Genomic DNA, 21,338 nt, shown 5'->3' with positions numbered 1-21,338 from the left:
TAGGTTCCTATCTTCTATAGCCTGCCTGATATTTTGCAAGCTTTTTTGGAAATTTCAATCAATTACTGAAAGAGATCCTTGTGTTCTAATAATAGTCTTCACCAGTCTACTACTCCCTTTGATTTTGTCATTTTTTCAATTAATGTTGCTCTTTTGTTACATACTTGCATATCTACAATTATAAAGTTATTCAGGTTGATTAACTTCTTTATTACCCATAAATGTCCCTACTTATCTGTAGTAACATTTTTTAGTGCTTGTTCTGTCCTTACTACAATAGCCAGCTCTTTTGTTATTTTACATATAGCCATTTTCATGATTTAACTTTCAATGTATCTCCAGACTGATTTAACTTTCAATGTATCTCCAGACCACAATATATTATTAGATATTGTTTTTCATAAGTTAATTCTACAATCTGTGAGTTTTTAAATTTTTGTTTAAATTTATAAATAATATGCTATCACAATGTAATGTTTGATAAAAATAGGCTTTGTGGAATTATCAGGCCAAGTACCATAATAATTACTTCATAAAATTGCTATTTCTGTATGGTAACACATTTAAAATCCAGCCATAGCAATGCTACTAACATCTCCATAATCTAAAACACAACACCAGAATTTATTGACCAATGTGTTCTACCCCTCAACACTCTGATATACACTATTCTATTCTATGATTTTAACTACCTTGGAATCAGTATATATGTGAACTCTGTAATATTTGTTTCCTTTACATTCATCATATTGTCACTTTGACAGAAACACCTTGTTTCAATGCTAAATGGTTTTCTTTTCCGTACGTTTTTTGTCCATTCATCCATGGAAGAGCACATTCGTAGTATTTCTATCTTGGCAATTCAAAAGCAAATCTTGAGGTTGAAGAAGGAATGGGAAATAGGGAGATACTAGTTCAAGGGCACAAAGTTTCAATTACCATGAATAATTTACATAGATCTATTGCAGAGGATGGGGACTATAGTTAATAACATACACTTGAAAATTGACAATTAAATCTCAATGTTCTTGCCACAAACAAGTATGTGAGGTGATGGATGTTAATTAGCTTATAATTTTACAATACACATGTACACATATGAAAACAATCTTGTACACCACAGATTCGAATAGTATACAATTCTCATCAATTATACTTTAATAAAGCTAGCGGAGGCCGGGACGCATTTTCGGGCAGGGCACATCCGATTTTTATTTCCAAACATTGAGAAAGGAACCCCGGTGAGTTAGGGCGGAGGCAGCGCATCCTTCCCGGGAAGCCAGTGCGGCTGCACCGGCGCAGGGACAGAGGCTTCGGACGCCTGGGCCCAACAACCTCTTCCCTCCTGGCGTCCGGTTGCCGGGCCTGCCGTCTCATTTGCCATCTTTCGACGCGTGACCCCGGCGCGCTCGCGTCCCGGGCCGGTGACAGGCGCGGGGTGCGCCCAGCGGTCCCATGTGCCTCCTCTCTCTCGCGGCCGCTACAGTCGCCGCGCGCCGAACCCCGCTCCGGCTTCTCGGCAGAGGGCTTGCCGCCGCCATGTCTACCGCCGGCCCGCTGAAATCCGTGGACTACGAAGTGTTCGGGAGAGTGCAGGGTAGGGGACCCCCTGTAACGGCAGGTCAAACTAGTGTAATGGGAGGAGGAGGGGGAGAGCTGCGGAAAGCGCCTGCCTTCTTGAGGATGCCCTTTCCCGGGGTGAGGTGCAGGGAGGAGGAGGGCACTTCCGTTCGGCCATGACACAGCACCCCGGGTGGGAAAGAGGCGAAACGCGCCTGCGCCGGACGGCGGGGACTGGGAACCGGGTTCGGGGAGGAGCTAGGGTCGCTGGTGTCTAAAGGGTGGCGGAGGGAGCGCTGTGCTGTGCTGCAGCGGAGAACGCTAGAGTAGGAAAGGGAGCAGGGTTTTGAGCTGGCGGTAGCTTTACTTGAAGCGGAACTACCTGGACTTGAGACGTCTAGAGGGCGTTTCAGAATTCACCTTGTCAGAGGTCACACCCCACCCCACCTCCCAACTCTTCAAAGAATTAAGTTATCTTTAATTTTTGTTTCATCCCACAGTTAGATTTTTCGAATACAATGTCTTACTGTAAATATTAATATTTGTAATTTAAAAATTTTACATCACTCTTGGAAACTCATCCAATGGAATGCTGTAGTGATTTAATATCTACTGTCATTCATTTAAAATAGTTCCTTAAAATTGGGAAATTTACGTCATCTGTTTTCCTCTGTGAATCTGATTTCTGTTTAACTTCCCCTACGAAGTGTTATCTCATTGTTATATTTGCATATTTCTTATTGTTCACTGGATCATACTTTTTTTTTTTTTTTGCAGTGTGGACACGGGTTCTTCAAAAGGGTTGCATGAAAATGGGATGAAAAGATTAGCTTGTTTTGGTGCGGAAAAAATTGAAATCCATGTAATGTTTTTCGTAATATGCACCTTATGTAAACTTTTTGAATTACCTCTGTGAGTGTGTGTGTGTGTATATACACACAGATACATGTAGATAAATGTAGTGATTTCTCTTTATTTCTTTTTACAATAAAGCTCTGAATATTGTCCTTCTGGATTGAGTTACTATTACAATTATCACAATAAAATTAATAAAAATCCTAAATATATTTAAAAAGTATGATAAACATTAACCAGGTAAATTTGTATCAGAAATTCACTTCTTAATGAAAATGTTAAAATCCTGGATATTTTTATACTTTTGGGGCATGTATGAGGGTAGAATGAAAACAGGCCCTTTGGAAAGAGCTTTTCTTTCTTTTTTAAACCGCTTGATTTATTTTTATTTATATTTTATTTTATTTATTTTTATTGAAAATAATTTCCTCCTTTTATACTAAATGGGATGAGGAGGTTCCACAAATTCAAGGAAATTTTACAAAATCTTGTCATTGATTTTTTTAATTTTATTTAAGATATACAAATTTCATGTATTTTGTGTATACAGATTTAGGAACATAGTGATCCTTCCCATCCAACTCTCCCTCCTGCTTGTGCTCCCACCCTTCTTCCTCCTCCCTCTCCTATTCCCACTCTTGATTTTTTTTTTTTAAGATTTTATTTATTTATTTGAGAGGTAGAGTTATAGACACTGAGAGGGAGAGACAGAGGGACAGGTCTTCATCCACTGAATTATTCCCCAAAAGGCTGCAACAACCAGAGCTGGGACGATCTGAAACCAGGAGCCAAGAGCTTCCACCAGGTCTCCTATGCAGGTGCAGGGGCCCAAGTGTTGGACCATATTTTATTGATTTCCTAGGCTATAGCAGAGAGTTAGAAGAGGAGCAGCCGGGACTAGAAACGGCACCTATATGGGATGCTGGTGCCACAGGTGGAGGATTATCCTACTGCATCACAGTGCTGGCTCTCCTCTCTGACTTTTTACAAATATCTATTTTCAGTTTACTTTATACTCAAAAGGTTAACCCTATACTACATTAACAGTTCAACAAATAGTATAAAGAAAAAAGCACTGTTCCTCAACAGTCAAGACAAAGACTGTAAATAATCATCAAATCTCAAAGTGTCCATCTCATTCCCATAGATTACCTTTTAGGTACTCTGTTAGTTACCACAGATCAGAGAAAACATATAGAATTTGTCTTTTTCAGACTGGCTTATTTCACTAAGTATAATGGTTTCCAGTTGCATCCATTTTGTTGCAAAAGACAATTCCCTCCCTCCCTCCCTCCCTCCCTCCCTCCCTCCCTCCCTCCCTCCCTCCCTCCCTCCCTCCCTCCCTCCCTCCCTCCCTCCCTCCTTTCTTTCTTTCTTTCTTTCTTTCTTTCTTTCTTTCTTTCTTTCTTTCTTTCTTTCTTTCTTTCTTTCTTTCTTTCTTTCCCACTGTGTACTACTCCTTAGTGTATATATACCATAATTTTTTATCAGGTCATCAGTTGATGCACATCTGATTTGATTCCATGTCTTAGCTATTGTGAATTGCGCTCAGTGAACATGGGGGTATAGATAACTTTCATATGCTGATTTCATTTCTTTTGGGTAAATTCCCAGGAGTGGGATGGCTGGATTGTATGGTAGATCTGTATTCAGATTTCTGAGGTATCTCCTCATACAGTCTTACACATTATCTGCACAAGTTTACATTTCCACCAACAGTGGATTAAGGTACCTTTCCCCCTATATCCTTGCCAACATTTATTATTTATAGATTTCTGTATGAGAGCCATTCTAACTGATGTGAGGAGAAACCTCATTGGGGTTTTTTTTTTTTTTTTTTTTTTATTTATTTTTTTTTTATTTTTGACAGGCAGAGTGGACAGTGAGAGAGAGAGACAGAGAGAAAGGTCTTCCTTTGCCGTTGGTTCACCCTCCAATGGCCGCCGCGGCCGGCGCGCTGCGGCCGGCGCACCGCGCTGATCCGATGGCAGGAGCCAGGAGCCAGGTGCTTTTCCTGGTCTCCCATGGGGTGCAGGGCCCAAGCACCTGGGCCATCCTCCACTGCACTCCCTGGCCACAGCAGAGGGCTGGCTTGGAAGAGGGGCAACCGGGACAGAATCCGGCGCCCCGACCGGGACTAGAAGCCGGTGTGCCGGCGCCGCTAGGCGGAGGATTAGCCTAGTGAGCCGCGGCGCCGGCCCTCGTTGGGGTTTTGATTTGCATTTCCCTGATGGCTGGTGATCCTGAGCATTTTTCATATAGACATATGGCCGTTTGAATTTCTTCTTTTGAAAAATTTCTGCTCATGTCCTTTGTCCATTTCCTTTTTTTTTTTTAAACCTAACAGCCTGTTTTCTTCCTTCCTTCTTTCTTTTTTTTTTTTTCTTTTTTCTTTTTTTAGATTTACTTATTTATTTGGAAGGCAGAGTTACAGAGAGGCAGAGAGAGCAAGAGAGAGGGAGAGAGGGAGACAGGGAGAGAGATATCTTCTATCCACTGGTTCACTCCCCAAATGGTCACAACAGCCAGAACTGGACCAATCCGAAGCTAGGAGCCAGGAGCTTCTGGCTCCAGGCCATAGCAGAGAGCTGGATTGGAAAGTGGAGCAGCTGGGTCTCAAACCAGCCCCCATATGGGTTGCCAATACTGCAAGCAGCAGCTTTACCTGCTGTGCCTGTTGAATTATGGGGTCCAAGACCTTTCCCAATTAACCCACAGAATACAGTCACAGATGCAAGGGCAAGAGGATTTATTGTTTTATTGCCAGCTAGCTGGGGCTCCCACCGACACATACAACATAGTGCAGTGCGGGAGTGAGAAGCTCTGCCTCTCTCCTTCTCAGCGTTTTTATACGCTTGAGTAAACAAGTACATCTGTCATCACACACGTATTCTAGTTCCTTATTCTTTATATGGCAATTACCTAAATTTGAGCATTTATTGGTGTATCTCAGCAGTCTGGGGACTATGCTTCACACAAGGGAGTGGTCACACAGGGAAGTGGGAGAACATTAATTTCAGGAAGTATTTACTAAGTTTTGTTTTCTGAGAATTGGGCATTCCTGTCTTTTTGGAGTTTGTGAAGCCTGTCATGGAGGTACAATTATCCCCCCACCTTTTCTTATGCTGGGCATCCCACATTAAGTCATTGAGCAAGCAGTACAGTACAGAAGCAAAAAGCAATTGATACTTAGCAGCAGTTATTCCTAGATATTTTTCATTTCAACATGCCGACAACACTGACCCCTTTTGCCCATTTCTTAACTGGATTGTTTTGTTGTTGTTGAGTTTCTTGAGTTCTTTATAGATTGTAGGTATTAATCCTGTATTAGTTGCATAGTTTGCAAATATTTTCTCCCATTCTGTCAGTTGCCTCTTTGCTGTGTTCTTTTGCAGTGCAGAAGCTTCTCAGCTTGATATAATCCCATTTGTCAATTTTGGTTTTGATTGCCTGTGCTTCTGGGGTCTTTTCCAAGAAGACTGCTTATGCGAATATCTTGCAGAGTTTCTCCAGTGTTCTCTAGTAATTTGATGTTATTGGATTGTAGATTTAGGTCCTTGATCCATTTTGAATGGATTTATGTGTAAGGTGTAAAGTAGGGCTCTTATTTCATACTTCATACATAGAAAACTTTCAGTTTTCCCAGCACCATTTGTTGAAGAGTGAAAGATAATTTGGTTATTAATGCATGGATTAATTTCACAGCGTTTTTATTCCATTCTATTGGTCTACTCGTCTATTTTTTTTGCCAGTACCAGGCTGTTTTGATTATAACTGCCCTGTAGTATGCCTTGAAAGCTGGTATTATGATGCTTACAGCTTTTCATTGTATAAGATTGCTTTAGCTGTTTGGGGTCTCTTGTGTTTCCATTTGAATTTTAGCATAATTTTTTTCTAGATCTGAGGAGAGTGTTCTTGGTGTTTTGATTGGTATTGCATTGAATCTGTGAACTGCTTTTGTTAGTAGGGACATTTTTATATTCTTCCAATCCACAAACATGGACGATTTTTCCATTTTTTTTTATTTTGTCTTCTATTTCTTTCTTTAACATTTTGTAATTTTTGCCATAGAGATTTTTGACCCCCTTGGTTAAATTTATTCTAAGGTATTTAAATGTTTTTGTAGCTATTGTGAATGGGATTGATCTTAGAATTCATTGGACTCTTTCTGAGTCATGAAATGGTGTATATAAAGACTATGTATTTTTGTGTGTTAATTTTATATCTGTCACTTTACCAAACTCTTTTATGCGTTCCAGTATTCTCTCAGTGGAGTCTTTTGGTTCTCCTATATATAGAGTCATGTCATTTGCAAATAAGGATAGTTTGACTTCCTCCTTTCCAATCTGTATTCTTTTGATTTTTTTTCCTTGCCTAATGGCTTTGGCTACAACTTCCATGACTATATTGAATAGGCATACTTGTCTGGTTCTAGATCTTAGTGGGAATGCTTCCAACTCTTCCTCATTCAATAAGATGCTAGCTGTGAGTTTGTCATAAATTGCCTTGATTGTGTTGAGGAATGTTCCTTCTATACCCAATTTGCCTAAGGTTTTCATCATGAAAGGATGCTATATTTTATCCAATGCTTTCTCTGCATCTATTGAGATAATCATATGGTTTTTGTTCTTAAGTTTGTTAAAGTGATGTATGACATTGATTGATTTGTGAATGCTGAACCATCCCTTCATACCAGGGAAAAATCCTACTTAATCTGAGTGAATGATCTTTCTGATGTGTTGTTGGATCTATTAGCTAGTATTTTGTTGAGGAATTTTGTGTCTATGTTCATCAGGGTTGTTGGTCTATAGTTCTCTTTCTCTGTTGTATCATTTTCAGGTTTAGGAATTAAGGTCATGCTGGCTTCATAAAAGGAGTTTGGGAGGATTCTCTCCCTTTCAATTGTTTTGAAAAGCTTAAGAAGAATTGGAATTAGTTATGTAAGAGTCTGGTAGAATTAGCAGTGAAGCCATAAGGTCCTGGGCTTTTCTTTTTTTGGGAGGGTCTTTATTACTGATTCAATTTCCGTCTTGGCTATTGATCTATTTAGGTTTTCTATGTCTTCATTGACTCAATTTTGGTAAATTGTATGTGACCAGGAATCTATCAATTTCTTCTAGATGTTCCAGTTTGTTGGCAGATGGTCTTTGTAGTAATTTCTAATGATTCTTTTTATTTTTGTGGTATCTGTTGTATTTTATTTTTTAGTTCTGATTTTATTGATTTTTTTTCCTCCCTCTTTTTTTTTATTATTTGGGCCAATGGTGTATCAGTTTTGTTTATTAAAAAAAACAGCTCATAATTTTAGTGATCTTTTGTATCTGTTTCAATTTTTTTATTTCTTGTATAATTTTAATAATTTCTTTCCTCCTACTAATTTTGAGTTTAGTTATTTTTCTATATCCTTGAGATGCATTTATAGCTCATTCATTCGGTGCCTTTCTAATTTCTTGATGTAGGCACCAACTGCTATAAATGTCCCTCTTAACACTATTGCTATATTCCATAATTTTTTTTTTTTTTTTTTTTTGACAGGCAGAGTGGACAGTGAGAGAGAGAGACAGAGAGAAAGGTCTTCCTTTGCCGTTGGTTCACCCTCCAATGGCCGCCGCGGCCGGCGCGCTGCGGCCGGCGCACCGCGCTGATCCGATGGCAGGAGCCAGGAGCCAGGTGCTTTTCCTGGTCTCCCATGGGGTGCAGGGCCCAAGCACCTGGGCCATCCTCCACTGCACTCCCTGGCCACAGCAGAGGGCTGGCCTGGAAGAGGGGCAACCGGGACAGAATCCGGCGCCCCAACCGGGACTAGAACCCGGTGTGCCGGCGCCGCAAGGCGGAGGATTAGCCTAGTGAGCCGCGGCGCCGGCCTCATAAGTTTTGATATGTTGTATTGTCATCATCACTCATTTTCAGAAATTTTTTGATTTCTTCTATGACCCACTGTTCATTCATTATCCATGTGTTTGCATATATTCTAGAGATTCTTGAGTTGTTAATGTCCAGCTTCATTCCATTGTGGTCAGAAAGATACATGGTATGGTTTTGATAGTTTTGACTTTGCTGAGACTTGCTTTATGGTCTAGCATATGGTCTCTCTTAGAGAAAGTTCCATGTATTAATGAAAAGAATGTATATTCTTCAACTGTGGGATGAAAGATTCTTTAGATATGTTAGGTCCACTTCGTCCATAGTGTAGATTAGCTCTGTTGTTCCTTTGTTGATTTTCTATCTAGTTGATGTGTCCATTGCTGAAAGTAGGGTATTGAAGTTCTCCATTACTGTTGTATCTGAGCCTATGTCTCCCTTTGGATCCATTAACATTTGTTTTAAATATCCAGGTGCCCTGGCATTGGGTGCATATATATTTATATAGTCACATCTTCCTGTTGAATTGATCCTTTAATCATTACATAGTGCTCTTCTTGATAAGGGCCTGGCTTTCAAAAGGTGACTGTGGAAAGGGTGGTAGGAAAGGAGAATCAGGGCAAGCAGGTCTCAAACACATCTTAGATGAGTTTTCCAGAATACAAATGCAATTCGAAGATCTGGAGACTGAGTCTCTTAAAATTATCTATGGATTTGTACCCTTTAGAAAGGTTTTGGTGGGCCACATTGTCGGTATTGGGTAAAGCTGCCTCCTATGATGTGGGCATTCCTGCTGCTCCACTTCCAATCCCACTGCCTATTAATGGTGTGGGAAAAGCAGAGGAAGGTGGCCCAATTGTTTGGGCCCCTTCCACCCACATGGTGGGGGGCCAAGATGAAGCTCCTGGCTCCTGGCTCCTGGCTCCTGGCTTCTTCCTGGCTCAGTGCTGGCCATTGAAGCTGTCTAGGGAGTGAATTAGCAGGTGGAAACATTGTCTCTCTCTCTCTCTCTGTAATCCTTACTTTCAAAATAAATAAATAAATAAATCTTACAAAAAAAGAGAAACGAAAGAAAGATTTTGGGAACACTCAGAGGAGTGGTACAGTGATTTCAAAAATGGCATAAAAAGTCACTGAAATGCATTATATAAAATATGAAAATGATGGCAATGATTATTTGACAAAGTATTTGGTCCACTGGACAGAAATGGCAGTGGTTAGTGACTGCATGTTTGCATGCATGTGTCTGTGTGTGTGTGTGCTTGTGTGTGCTCACACATGTGTGAAATTTACTAGGAATGTTCATATGCTGAGCACCTCACTGTTATTAATTCTTGTCACTGTTTTGTGAGATATATGTCTTATTCCTGTTTTAACAAGGAGAAAACAGGTACAGGGGTTCCATCACTTGGATAGGCCCTTAGTTGACAGATGGGATTTGATTACATATCTCTCTTGTACTTTTCTATTATATGACATTTTCTGGTAATACATCATATATTTTTACTAATTTTAAGTTTATACTTTTGTGCAGATGGTGGTTATATGATATTTGAAAATCAATTTGAGGCAGCAATAAAAATATAGAAAAAGAGGTGTAGGTGAGTGAGTGGTTAGCATAGCAGCTACAAAGCCTGTGTCCAATATTGCAGTGCCTGGATTTAATTCTCAGCTCTGATTCTGGTTTTGATTCCAGACTCCAGCTTCCAACCTGTGCAGACCCTGGGAGGCAGCAGTAATGGTTCACTTAATTGGGTTTGAGCCACTGGTGTGGGAGACCTGGATTGCATTCCTGGCTACTAACTCTGGCCCTGCCATATACCTGGCTCAGCTCAGTTTTAGCTGTTGTGAACGTTTGGCAAGTAGACCAGTGTTGAGGTGGCTTTGTCCTGAGAGGAGGAGCGTGGTGGGAGCAAGAGGCACGAAGTCACCACACAGACCCTGGGAGTCAGGTGAGAGTGGACCAGAGGCAAGCAGCCCGCAGACTCGTTTATTTCAGTTAGTACAGCAGCTTAAATAGCCAAGGCAGCCAATCCAGTCAAGGGGCAATTTATGCCCTAACCAATCACAGCCTGTTGCCAGGCAGTATCTGAAGCCATCCAGTCACAGCCTGTTGCCAGGCAGGCTCCATTTGCCATGTGGTTTCCAAAGCCATCCAATCACAGCCTGTTGCCAGGCAGGCTCCATTGCCAGGTGAGTTCCAAAGCCATTCCTGAGTAACTGACACTTGCTCGTTTGCCAGCGGCCATCTTGGCATGGCCTTCTCATTCCACCACAGATCAGAGAATGGAAGCTCTGTCTCTCTCTTCTCTCACTGCTTCTCAAATAAATAAAAAAATAGTATTCCTCAAAAAACTTTAAATAAATCTATCATATGATCCAACAATCCTGTTACTGAGTATATATCCAAGGGAAAAGAAACACATCTGTTGAAGAGACATCTGTCCTCCAATGTTTGTTGCAGCACTATTCACAATACCCAAGGAATGGAAACAATCTAAGTGTGTCCATCCACTAATGAATGCATAAAGAAAATATGGTACACATACACAGTGGCATGCTACTCAACTTCAAAAAGGGTGATATCTTACCATTTTCAACAACATGGGTGGAACTGGACGTCACTATATTAAAGTTAATAAGGCAAGCAAAGAAAGACAAGTATCACATGATCTCACTCTTAATGTGGAATCTAAAAAGTAGATTATCTCATAGAAGTTAAGAATATAATGGTGGTGGCTGGTGCCATGGCTCACTAAACTAATCCTCCGCCTGTGGCACCAGCACCCCAGGTTCTAGTCCCAGTTGGGGCGCAGATTCTGTCCCAGTTGCTCCTCTTCCAGTCCAACTCTCTGCTGTGGCCCGGGAGTGCAGTGGAAGATGGCCCAGGTCCTTGGGCTCTGCACCCGCATGGGAGATCAGGAGGAAGCACCTGGCTCCTGGCTTCAAATCAGTGCAGTGCACCGGCCGTGGCAGCCATTTGGGGGGTAAACCAACGGAAGGAAGACCTTTCTCTCTTTCTCTCTGTCTCTCTCTCTCTCACTATCTAACTCTGCCTGTCAAAAAGAAAAGAAAAAGAAAGAAAGAAAGAAAAGAAAAGAAAACAAGAGGCTGGGGAGGGAATAGAGGAGGTGAGGATGGGGAAATATTGATTAATGGTAACTAGGTTAGAGAAAGATAGGACTAAGTAGTTCTGGAGTTTGGTTGAATAGTAGTGACTATGGATAATGCACTGTATATTTCTATATTAAAAAACATAAAACCCAGAAGAGAGGATTTGGGGTGCTTTCACTATAAAGAACCATTAAATTCTTGAAAGAATAAATATATTTACCCTGATTGGACATTACATAATGTATACATTTAAGGAAACATTACATAGTATCCCATAAATATGTACAAATTTGTATATCTGTAAAAAGTTTTTAAAGTAAAAATTTAGAACTATATATATATATATATTTGACAGGCAGAGTGGACAGTGAGAGAGAGAGAGAGAGAAAGGTCTTCCTTTGCCGTTGGTTCACCCTCCAATGGCCGCCATTGCCGGTGCGCTGTAGCTGGCACACTGTGCTGATCCGAAGACAGGAGCCAGGTGCTTCTCCTGGTCTCCCATGGGGTGCAGGGCCTAAGCACTTGGGCCATCCTCCACTGCACTCCCTGGCCACAGCAGCAGAGAGCTGGCCTGGAAGAGGGGCAACTGGGACAGAATCTGGCGCCCTGACTGGGACTAGAACCCGGTGTGCCGGTGCCACTAGGCGGAGGATTAGCCTGTTGATGACTTACCACTCTTGATGTTACCTGATTCACATTGCTGCAGTAGTGTCTGTCAGGTTTCTACATTGTGAAGTTTCTTTCATCCTTTCTATTCTCTACCTTTAGAATTCTCCACTTTATCAAGAACTTTGGTGGCACTGGGGATCCTGGGATGAGAGTCAACGGAGCTTGGCACTGAGCCTGTGTTAAGAGAATTTGTTAACTGTGGCATGCCTTAAAATATACTACAGATGTTTAATTCTGTTTACATGTATAATACATTATAGTATAATACAATCTGAGAATTTGGAAGGGAAATTGTTTAATAACTGATTGTATGTATGTAGATAAATTCATGCTTTACTAGCTCAGGTGAATACATATGGGACACCTAGAAATGCACTGTGGCAATCTAATGGTTTACATGTAGTGTAGAAATTCACCAGTTTGCTTCTGCCAATATTAACTCAATTTTACAATAGGAGTAGCTTTTTGGAGTACTATATACTCCAAAAGTATATATATATATATATATATATATATACTTTACATATATATATACACATATACATATATATAAAGAGCAGTTTTCTTAAAATAAAAGCTAGGATAGGCCGGCGCCGTGGCTCAATAGGCTAATCATCTGCCCGCGGCGCCGGCACCCCGGGTTCTAGTCCTGGTTGGGGTGCCGGATTCTGCCCCAGTTGCTCCTCTTCCAGTCCAGCTCTCTGCTGTGGCCAGGGAGTACAGTGGAGGATGGCCCGAGTGCTTGGGCCCTGCACCCGCATGGGAGACCAGGAGGAAGCACCTGGCTCCTGGCTTCTGATCAGCGCAGTGCACTGGCCACACTGCGCCAGTCGCAGCGGCCATTGGAGGGTGAACCAACGGAAAAGGAAGACCTTTCTCTCTGTCTCTCTCTCTCTCTCTCACTGTCCACTCTGCCTGTCAAATAAATAACTAAATAAATAAAAGCTAGGACGAATTACGAAGTGGCTTTGTCAGGTACCACATGATTTAGACAAGTTTTCCTTCCATGCACAGGTAAAAGGAAAAGCTGTGTTTTAGAGGTTGAAATTTTGGGTATATTCAAGTCTAGAAATCAAATATCATTAACTTTAATACCCTCTCTCATCTTTGTTCCTTATTCCTACTTCATTTAGAGTTGTGTTCTACTTGTTTTTACTTCTCTCCCATCCATTCTGCTTTCCACTGCCGTTATTTGTACATGTCTGTTTTCTCAAGAGATGATGATAATAACATTTTGAAGGTCAGCTTGGTGGCTTGTTTCTGTGTACTTTACAGGGCTGTATCTGTGGGCTTTTAAAACTGTCTCCAATTAAATTGAAGTGCTTGGGGATAGTGAGCTCAGGGAAGAGATAAACGTGTGATGGCTGTTTCAACCATTTGAAGATACCACAGTGTGTGTCTCGGGGGAAAACAGACCCTGTGTTAATGTGAACGTTAGGTGAGGCAGAATTTTATTCCATGTAAGGGAAGCTTTTCTAATAATTAAAGATCTTTGAAATCATTAAGGGCTGTTGTGCCGTAAGGTGGTAACTAGATCATTTCCTGCATTCTGAATCGACACATGCAGTCAGATCCCAGGAGGAGGGGTACATGACAGATATGAAAATATAATTTTTCATGAAAGGATCATCCTATGATTTCTTTACTTTTTTTTTTTTAAGATTTTTATTTACTTATTTGAGAGGTAGAGTTACAGACAGTGAGAGGGAGAGACAGAGAGAAAGGTCTTCCTTCCTTTGGTTCACGCCCCAGATGGCCACAATGGCCGGAGCTGGGCCGATTTGAAACCAGCAGCCAGGAGCTTCTTCCGGGTCTCCCACGTGGGCGCAGGGGCCCAAGAACTTGGGCCATCTTCCACTGCTTTCCCAGGCCATAGCAGAGAGCTGGACTGAAAGAGGAGCAGCTGGGACTCGAACCAGTGCCCCATGGGATTCGGGTGCTGCAGGCAGAGGATTAACCTACTGTGCCACGGTGCTGGCCCCTATGATTTCTTTAAATACCAACATTTCTTTGTAAACTTACAGCATGATTTGCTTTGCAAACATTCACCTCAGATTTCTCACTGATGCATCCTTTCAGAGTGCAAGGAACAGTTGCAGCTGAGTGAGCCTTGACTGAACAGCATATTGTACTTGCATTTTTCATGACTGAAGGGGCTGTTGTTTGTCCCAGTTTCTGGAGCAGTGTGTCTGTAAAAGACCTGCATGTGTCGTATCAGCTTCCCTTCTCTTTGGCAAGTGAGGTGGAAGCCGTGCAGGGAGGTCATGAAATCCCATTGAAGAATCTTCTCCGGTAGAGGCTGTGTCCTGAAAGTGCTTGATGCAAGCTGATGGTGATGAACTGCAGAAAGTCTGTCTCTACCTTCACTTTTTCTTCCTATATAGATGTCTCTTGGTTGCACAGTATGTTTTAAACTGCAGACTGGGACTCTCAGGAATTGTCTGAGAACATTTCAAGTGTGTTTGAGCTGTGGACAGTTGATTCCTTCATGGTTCACTGCTTTGCAAAGTTAATGGCCTGTAGGTCTTGAGATCCCTTGTCACATATTGCTTCTTTGTGTTTTTTTTTTTTAATTATTTGTATTTATTTTAAAAATTTTGGATAAACATGAAATATGTGTACATTTTGTAAGGGTATAGTGTGGTATTTAAAAAGGATAGACACGGCCGGCGCCGCGGCTCACTAGGCTAATCCTCCGCCTTGCGGCGCCGGCACACCGGGTTCTAGTCCCAGTCGGGGTGCTGGATTCTGTCCCGGTTGCCCCTTTTCCAGGCCAGCTCTCTGTTGTGGCCAGGGAGTGCAGTGGAGAATGGCCCAAGTGCTTGGGCCCTGCACCCCATGGGAGACCAGGAGAAGCACCTGGCTCCTGCCATAAAAAAAAAAAAAAAAAAAGGATAGTCATAGCATAATTCAGGCTATTAGAGCTTCCATTAGCTTTATTGCATATTGTAGTTAACTATACTAGTCTGTGGAATACCAGAACCTATTACCTTCATCTGACTGCATTTTGGTGCCCATTATCAACCTCCTGCCACTCCCGGCCCCTTTCCCAGTCCATAGTAATCACAGATTCAGGTACGCATTGCTTCTAAGACTTTGAAATAAGTGTTGTAATTTGAGGAGTCCCAGAGTAACACCTCTCTTCCTTATGTGAGTTATTGACAAGGAAGACAGAGTAAAGCAGTTTTTTGGATGTGATGCATATCTGTAGGTAGGTGGACTTTGTAATAATCTTGGCTGCAGAACTAAACACACCCACCCAGGCACAGGCAGGGCTACACCAGGGCAGAGCAGAAGGTCTGATCCCTGTGAGAAACTTGCTCCCAGCAGGAGGAAGAAGCAGTACCTGGGTGTTGCATGTTTTGTCTTGTAAACTTACCCACAAATGAGTCACTGCATGTTGCTGGGGAGGAGTTAGGAGTAGGGTAGACAGTGGCCAGGAATGTAACGCTAATGGATACTCCTTCTCATGGGAGGAACTACTGGTAAGGAGAAAGAAGCTTTCTCCCCCAAAAATGACTTGTAAAATCTAGTTTAGTTCTGCATGTAATAATTCAAGATTATATGCACTGTAGTTTTTTTTTTTTTTTTTTTTTTATACTGAGTGAAGGGAAAAGTCATGGGGAGTGAAATTGGAGGATGCCTGCCTTTGTTCTGCTGATAGAGGTAGGAGGGACTGCATCATAGCCCTGTTTTCTGCTTTGCGGTAGTTTTAAAAATCTGAGATACAAGCTATATAACACTAAATATACAGTGGTTTTTCCTACAGTGGTTTTTAGAATATTCAATGTTTCACAATTATTACTACCACCTACCATCCCCCAAAAGAACAATCTCCTCCCTTCCTTTTAGCAATCATTCCCTGTTCCTCACTCTATATCCCACTTCTCCCCCTGCCTCCTGGCACCTTAAACATGGCAAGTCAGAGCTAAAGTCTTTGATGTCCTTTGTCTTTCCCTCATGGTTTCAAGATGGCTGCTGTAGCTCCAATCTTCATATTCACACTATAATCAGGAAAAGAGAGGGCATAAGTGCAATACCTCTGGCTGAGTCAGCTGCTGTTGAAGAAAGTCTCAACCAACAACTTGGCTTAGATCTCATTAACCTCCCCTTATTGTAAGGAAGACTGGGCAACATAGAAGGACACATTGCTACCACTGTAAAATCAGAATTCTGTTAGAAAAGAAGGGGAGAATGGATTTTGTGTATGCAGCTAATAGTGTCTGCCACAGATATTCATATGTTAAATAAAATAAATAACATCATAGTTGATATTCTTTCCAAAGCAGTGACACAAATGGACTTGTTACAAAAAGACTGATTTCTATTGTCTCAACTTAAAACCATTATAATCAAGATAACTTAAATTTCTATTAAGTACATATTGAATCTTTTATATGATTTATCCATCTTATATTTTTTCCTCTGTCACTGCATAAAGTAATGAGTAGCACTTCTACCCAGTTTGTGAAGCATTATGAACTTAGCCTAAAATTATATCTCAAACTTAAGTGACAATCTATAATCTATTGTTTTCATATTTGTTTAGTAAATGTATGGGTGTGTGTCCCTACCATTCACTGTAAAAATACTTTTAAATTAAAAACTTTGGAAGTTTAAGTCATATTAACATATGTACATGGATTTTTAAAAAACAGTACAGAAGGGCTGGTGATGAAAAACAATAAACACCGGTTTTTGCTGTGGAGCATTCTTGGCTGGTTCCAGCTAGTGGCAGAGGTGCATCTTTGGATCTCGGAATGCTTGTTAAAAGATCACTGAAGTTGGAAGCAAATTCATCTGAGCCTTCAAAAATCACAAGGATTGCAACTTATTCACCAACAACCAGAACTTGTCAAATGAGCCCATTTACTTCTCCCACAAGCTCTAAAGAAGGAGAGGACAGAAATTAACCATAAAATGGAAAGAGAAGAAAATTGAATCACCTCAGTTTAATGGGAAGAAAGGAATCTACAACAAAAGTCAGTGATAAATTCATGACAGTGCTGTCTAACGTTGAGAAATCATCAGACAAAGTCGTGGAGATAATGCGGAATTCAAACAGTATACAGGCTTTTAAAGGCAATAGAGAGCTCGAAAATCTCATTGCTATTTCCTGTGCATCCTGCTTCTTAAAAAGAGAAATGGAAAAAACCAAGGAACTAAGTAAGAAGAAATTTTGATAAAAGTAACAAAACAAAAATTGTTTGAAAAGAATTCAGGACTTCCTCACAAAACCCCTGAGAAGAAATGCACTTACTATGAGCACCAGCCTTTGCATCTGCCTGATCATATTTAAAGGAACAGAAGAAATGTTTGTAATTAATCTGCCCAGTAAATACCAGCTCATAGCATGAGGCAGGTGAAGGTTTAGATAAGATTTCTTGCAGCTGATTTAAACTTTCTGCACACACCAGTAATTACTGAGGTAATCTCAATGTAAATAATACATTTCTCTTTGACCGTTTAATGTAAGCCAGTATGTAAAGAAGGATGTTGACATACACTTTGTATCCCGTATGTTTCTGTGTACTTTTGACATTTGTGTATAGACTGAGTAAAGCTTATATGAAAATACTTTAAAAAAAAACAATAAACACTATAACCTGCTCTAGTTTCCTATTCCAAATTTGTGTTCCATAAAACAACTAATGTAATCATTTCTTCTTTTAGCTGCTGCAACTACGTTTTCTTATACATATATTATAGATATGCCTATTGTCAACTTGGGTATCATCTTGTAACTTCTTGCTATCTTTTAAGGAATATTTATTATCTATTATATATAATACATATGTATATTTTCTTTTCTTTTCTTTTCTTTTTCTTTTTTTTTTAAAGATTTATTTATTTTTACTTGAAAGTCAGAGTTACACAATGGGGTTGTGGGGGGTGGTTCCATCTGCTGGTTCACTCCCCAATTGGCCATAACAGCTGCAGCTGCGCCGATCCGAAGCCAGGAGCATAGAGCTTTTTCCAGGTCTCCCATGTGGGTGCAGGGGCCCCAAGACTTGGGCCGTCTTCTACTACTTTCCCAGGCCATAGCAGTGAGCTGGATCAGAAGTGGAGCAGCCAGGACTTGAACTGGTGCCCATATGGGGTGCCGGCACTGTAGGTGGCGGCTTTACCCATTAGGCCACAGCGTTGGCCCCTGTATATTATATTTTCAATCACTATTTGTTATTGAAAACTCTGCTAGAATCAAAATTTAGTTCTTGAGATTGTTTCCAGAACTTTGAATGCAGTAAATACACAGTTGTCATTCTGAAATTGAATGTAAATTTTGATCAGTATTGTTACATGTGTATTTGCAATATTAATGATGAATTATTATAGTGTAGGTAAATATTTCACTTAAATATTTTATCAGCTGTTTTTTCCTACATTCATTTATTGAACAACTATGCTCCAAGCTTTGGTCTAGGTGCTGGGGACACAGTGGTGAATAAGTCCTTGTGTAACTTACAGTTTACAGTTAAGACAAGAAATCAAAGAGTAAACAAATATGCAATCATATGGCAATGAGTGCTGTGCATGCATTTCTGTTTTAGATAGATTGGTTAGAGAATATTCCTCTAGGGAGGTAGGAGGCATTTGTTCAGAGAGATGAATAATGCAATGCAGGAAGAGCATTTCAGGCAGAAGGAATAATAAATGCAAAGGACGCAAAGCAGGGATATGCTTGTCACGTTTAAGGAGCCCAAGGAGGCAAATTTGATGGGAAGGAGTACTGAAAGGTGGTGCAAACAGTAGGAGGTGGAGTGGAGGCTGTGGTAACCAGAATATAAACCAGAATATATTTTAATTTGAATGTAATGGGGAGCCACTAGTGGGTTTTAAGCTGAAGAAGGAAATGATTTGATTTTACTTAAGAAAACCACCTTAGTTACTTTATGAGGAATATACTACTGCCTAGGAGGGCAGAACTGGAAGAAGGGAGCTTAGTTAAGGAAGTTCAAACAGTATATTATAGTTCTTTGGGTATAAAAACATTACTACTACTTTTTCTAAGAAACAGTTGGAACAGAAACTATTTTTCAGTAAGTCTTCAGTGAAGTTTGGGGCCTAGAAATAATTTAGAAAATGAGTCCAATACATGGTTTTCAATATTTAACTATGTGTGATATCAAATATGCCAAAATTTCAACTTTAGGCCTTTGTAGATTCCCTTCCATCTGTAATATTATTCTATTCTCATCATAGTTATTTTTGCTCGTGATTGAAGTCTCAGTTCTAGGACTCATTTTTCAACAAGCCAGCCTTAAAATCACCTAAGTCATGTGTCTGTTCCCTAAACTCCCATTTGTACCTAGGCTTTTGCATTTTGCAACGTGTCACTGTTCTGTATTTTAATTGCCAGCTTACTTGTCTGTCTTTCTCACTGGACTTAAATTCCTAAATGCAGGGATTGTGCCTCATATATTCATCTCATTCTTTGCTCTTAGAATTAGACAACTGATAAATATGTCATGTGAATAAACAGCATTTAGTTGCTTGCTTGTTACATGTATTACAGTTCCTTGATGATTAGATTGTCTGTCAGAAAAATATTCCATCAGTAGATTGGAGTAGGTGATTTCCTTAACCCTACAACATGTAATCAATGGTCGGAGTTCCTCAAACCCTATGACAAGCTAATGGCCTTTTGTTGTAGGTGGTAGAATGGCTGCTTAGGACTCATACATGTTGAAAGAATGTTACTCTTCATTGGAGAACCATTCCTCAGCTGCCTTCTCTGGAAAGGTCCAGTATTTTTTGCAGAAAATAGTAAAGGTGGGCCGGTGCTGCGGCTCAATAGGCTAATCCTCCGCCTGTGGCCGCAGCATCCCGGGTTCTAGTCCCGGTAGGGGCGCCGGATTCTGTCCCAGTTGCTCCTCTTCCTCTTCCAGGCCAGCTCTCTGCTGTGGCCCGGGAGTGCAGTGGAGGATGGCCCAAGTGCTTGGGCCCTGCACCCGCATGGGAGACCAGGAGAAGCACCTGGCTCCTGCCTTCGGATCAGCGTGGTGCGCCAGCCACAGCGGCCGTTTGGGGGGTGAACCAATGGAAAAAGAAGACCTTTCTCTCTGTCTCTCTCTTTCTGTCTAACTCTGCCTGTCAAAAAATAAAATAGTAAAGGTGGAGGGAGCAATTTAAGCTACAGGCTGCCTAGGCTGCTCTAACACCAGGTTCAATTAGGGTACAGGAGAGGGAGCACCATTGTTCTTTCATACAGTGCTGCCATTGACTTGTAAAATAGGTGTGGCAACATGGATATGCAAGTATGAGTACCTGGTTTATCCTCAATACCAACTTGAACCACAGCACTGCATCACATTTGCAGTACCCTGCAAGAGTTTAGTTTTTCCCTTTGGGATGCAATTCTTGACCTGAAATATAAGCCCTTTTCAAACTTCTCCCAGATTTTCCTTTAACATGGAACCAGTATTAATTCTAAACTTTAGTGGACATAAGAATCAGCTGAGAATGATTCATAAGAATCAGCTGAGAATGTTAAGACCAGATTTCTGGACTCAACCTGTGGAGTTTCTCTTTGTGTAGGTCTGAGAATTTGATTTTCTTAGAAACTCTCAGGGGGCAGTAGGTATGGTGTGGTGAGATCCAGCTTCCTGCTAATGTATCTTGGGAGAAAGCAAATGGTGGCACAAGTGCTTGGGCCCCTGCCATCCATGTTGGATACTGGGATGGAATTCCAGCCCTGGCTGTTGTGGGCTTTTGGGGAGTAAACCAGTAAATGAAAGATCTGTCTGTCTCTCTGTCTCCCAATCTCTCTCTGTCTCCCAGTCTCTCTCTCTCTCTCTCTCTGGCTTTCAAGTAGATAAAAATAAATAAAATTTAAAAAAAAAACCTCTAAGGTGCTATTGGTACTGCTGGTTCATGGACCACTCTGAATAGGGGAGAGATCGTGTTTCCAATTTATGTTTACTTCAGTTGCATGTACTTACTCTTTTCATTATCCTAATATATGAAGCTGCTCACTGTTGAGGAACTCAGAGGGGAATATACATAATATGGCCTTGACCAAAACTTTCAATCTACTTACTTGGTCAGCATATTACTATGTTCTGAAATTCCCCCACTCGTGATAAAAAGACTATACGCTTTTTTAAACTTTTATTTGGTAAATATAAATTTCCAAAGTACAGCTTATGGATTACAGTGGCTTTCCCCCCCATAACTTCCCTGCCACCCACAACCCTCCCATCTCCCGCTCCCTCTCCCATTCCATTCACATCAAGATTCATTTTCAATTCTCTTTATATACAGAAGATCAATTCAGT

At 40.9% G+C, this 21,338-nt stretch overlaps 1 protein-coding gene and 1 pseudogene across 7 annotated transcripts in view; both read left to right on the top strand.

Annotated features, from left to right (window-relative positions):
- The window catches only part of ACYP2 (acylphosphatase 2), a 340,256-nt gene that overhangs the window by 170,538 nt on the left and 148,380 nt on the right, over nt 1-21,338 (top strand). For 3 of the 6 annotated variants that reach the window (XM_008254402.5, XM_089327662.1, XM_089327658.1), the window contains exon 1: nt 1,049-1,597. The exons of the other annotated variants lie outside the window; for them this stretch is intronic. In XM_008254402.5, coding sequence (XP_008252624.1) covers nt 1,456-1,597 — 142 coding nt within the window. In that variant the 5' untranslated portion in view covers nt 1,049-1,455. Of the gene's footprint in view, nt 1-1,048; nt 1,598-21,338 lie in introns of those variants that run through there. 6 annotated transcript variants of the gene reach the window in all.
- LOC127490320 (centromere protein R pseudogene) lies at nt 1,457-17,498 on the top strand (annotated as a pseudogene). Its single transcript, XR_016230363.1, has 3 exons — nt 1,457-1,597; nt 2,338-2,399; nt 16,719-17,498. The product of XR_016230363.1 is annotated as a centromere protein R pseudogene (transcript).

This window comes from Oryctolagus cuniculus, chromosome 2 (assembly GCF_051225735.1).
Source record: "Oryctolagus cuniculus isolate XC-2025 breed Fujian yellow rabbit chromosome 2, ASM5122573v1, whole genome shotgun sequence".
NCBI classification, from domain to species: Eukaryota; Metazoa; Chordata; class Mammalia; order Lagomorpha; family Leporidae; genus Oryctolagus; species Oryctolagus cuniculus.
Note: the sequence above shows the minus strand (reverse complement) of the source record. Positions and strands in the feature narration are given on the sequence as shown.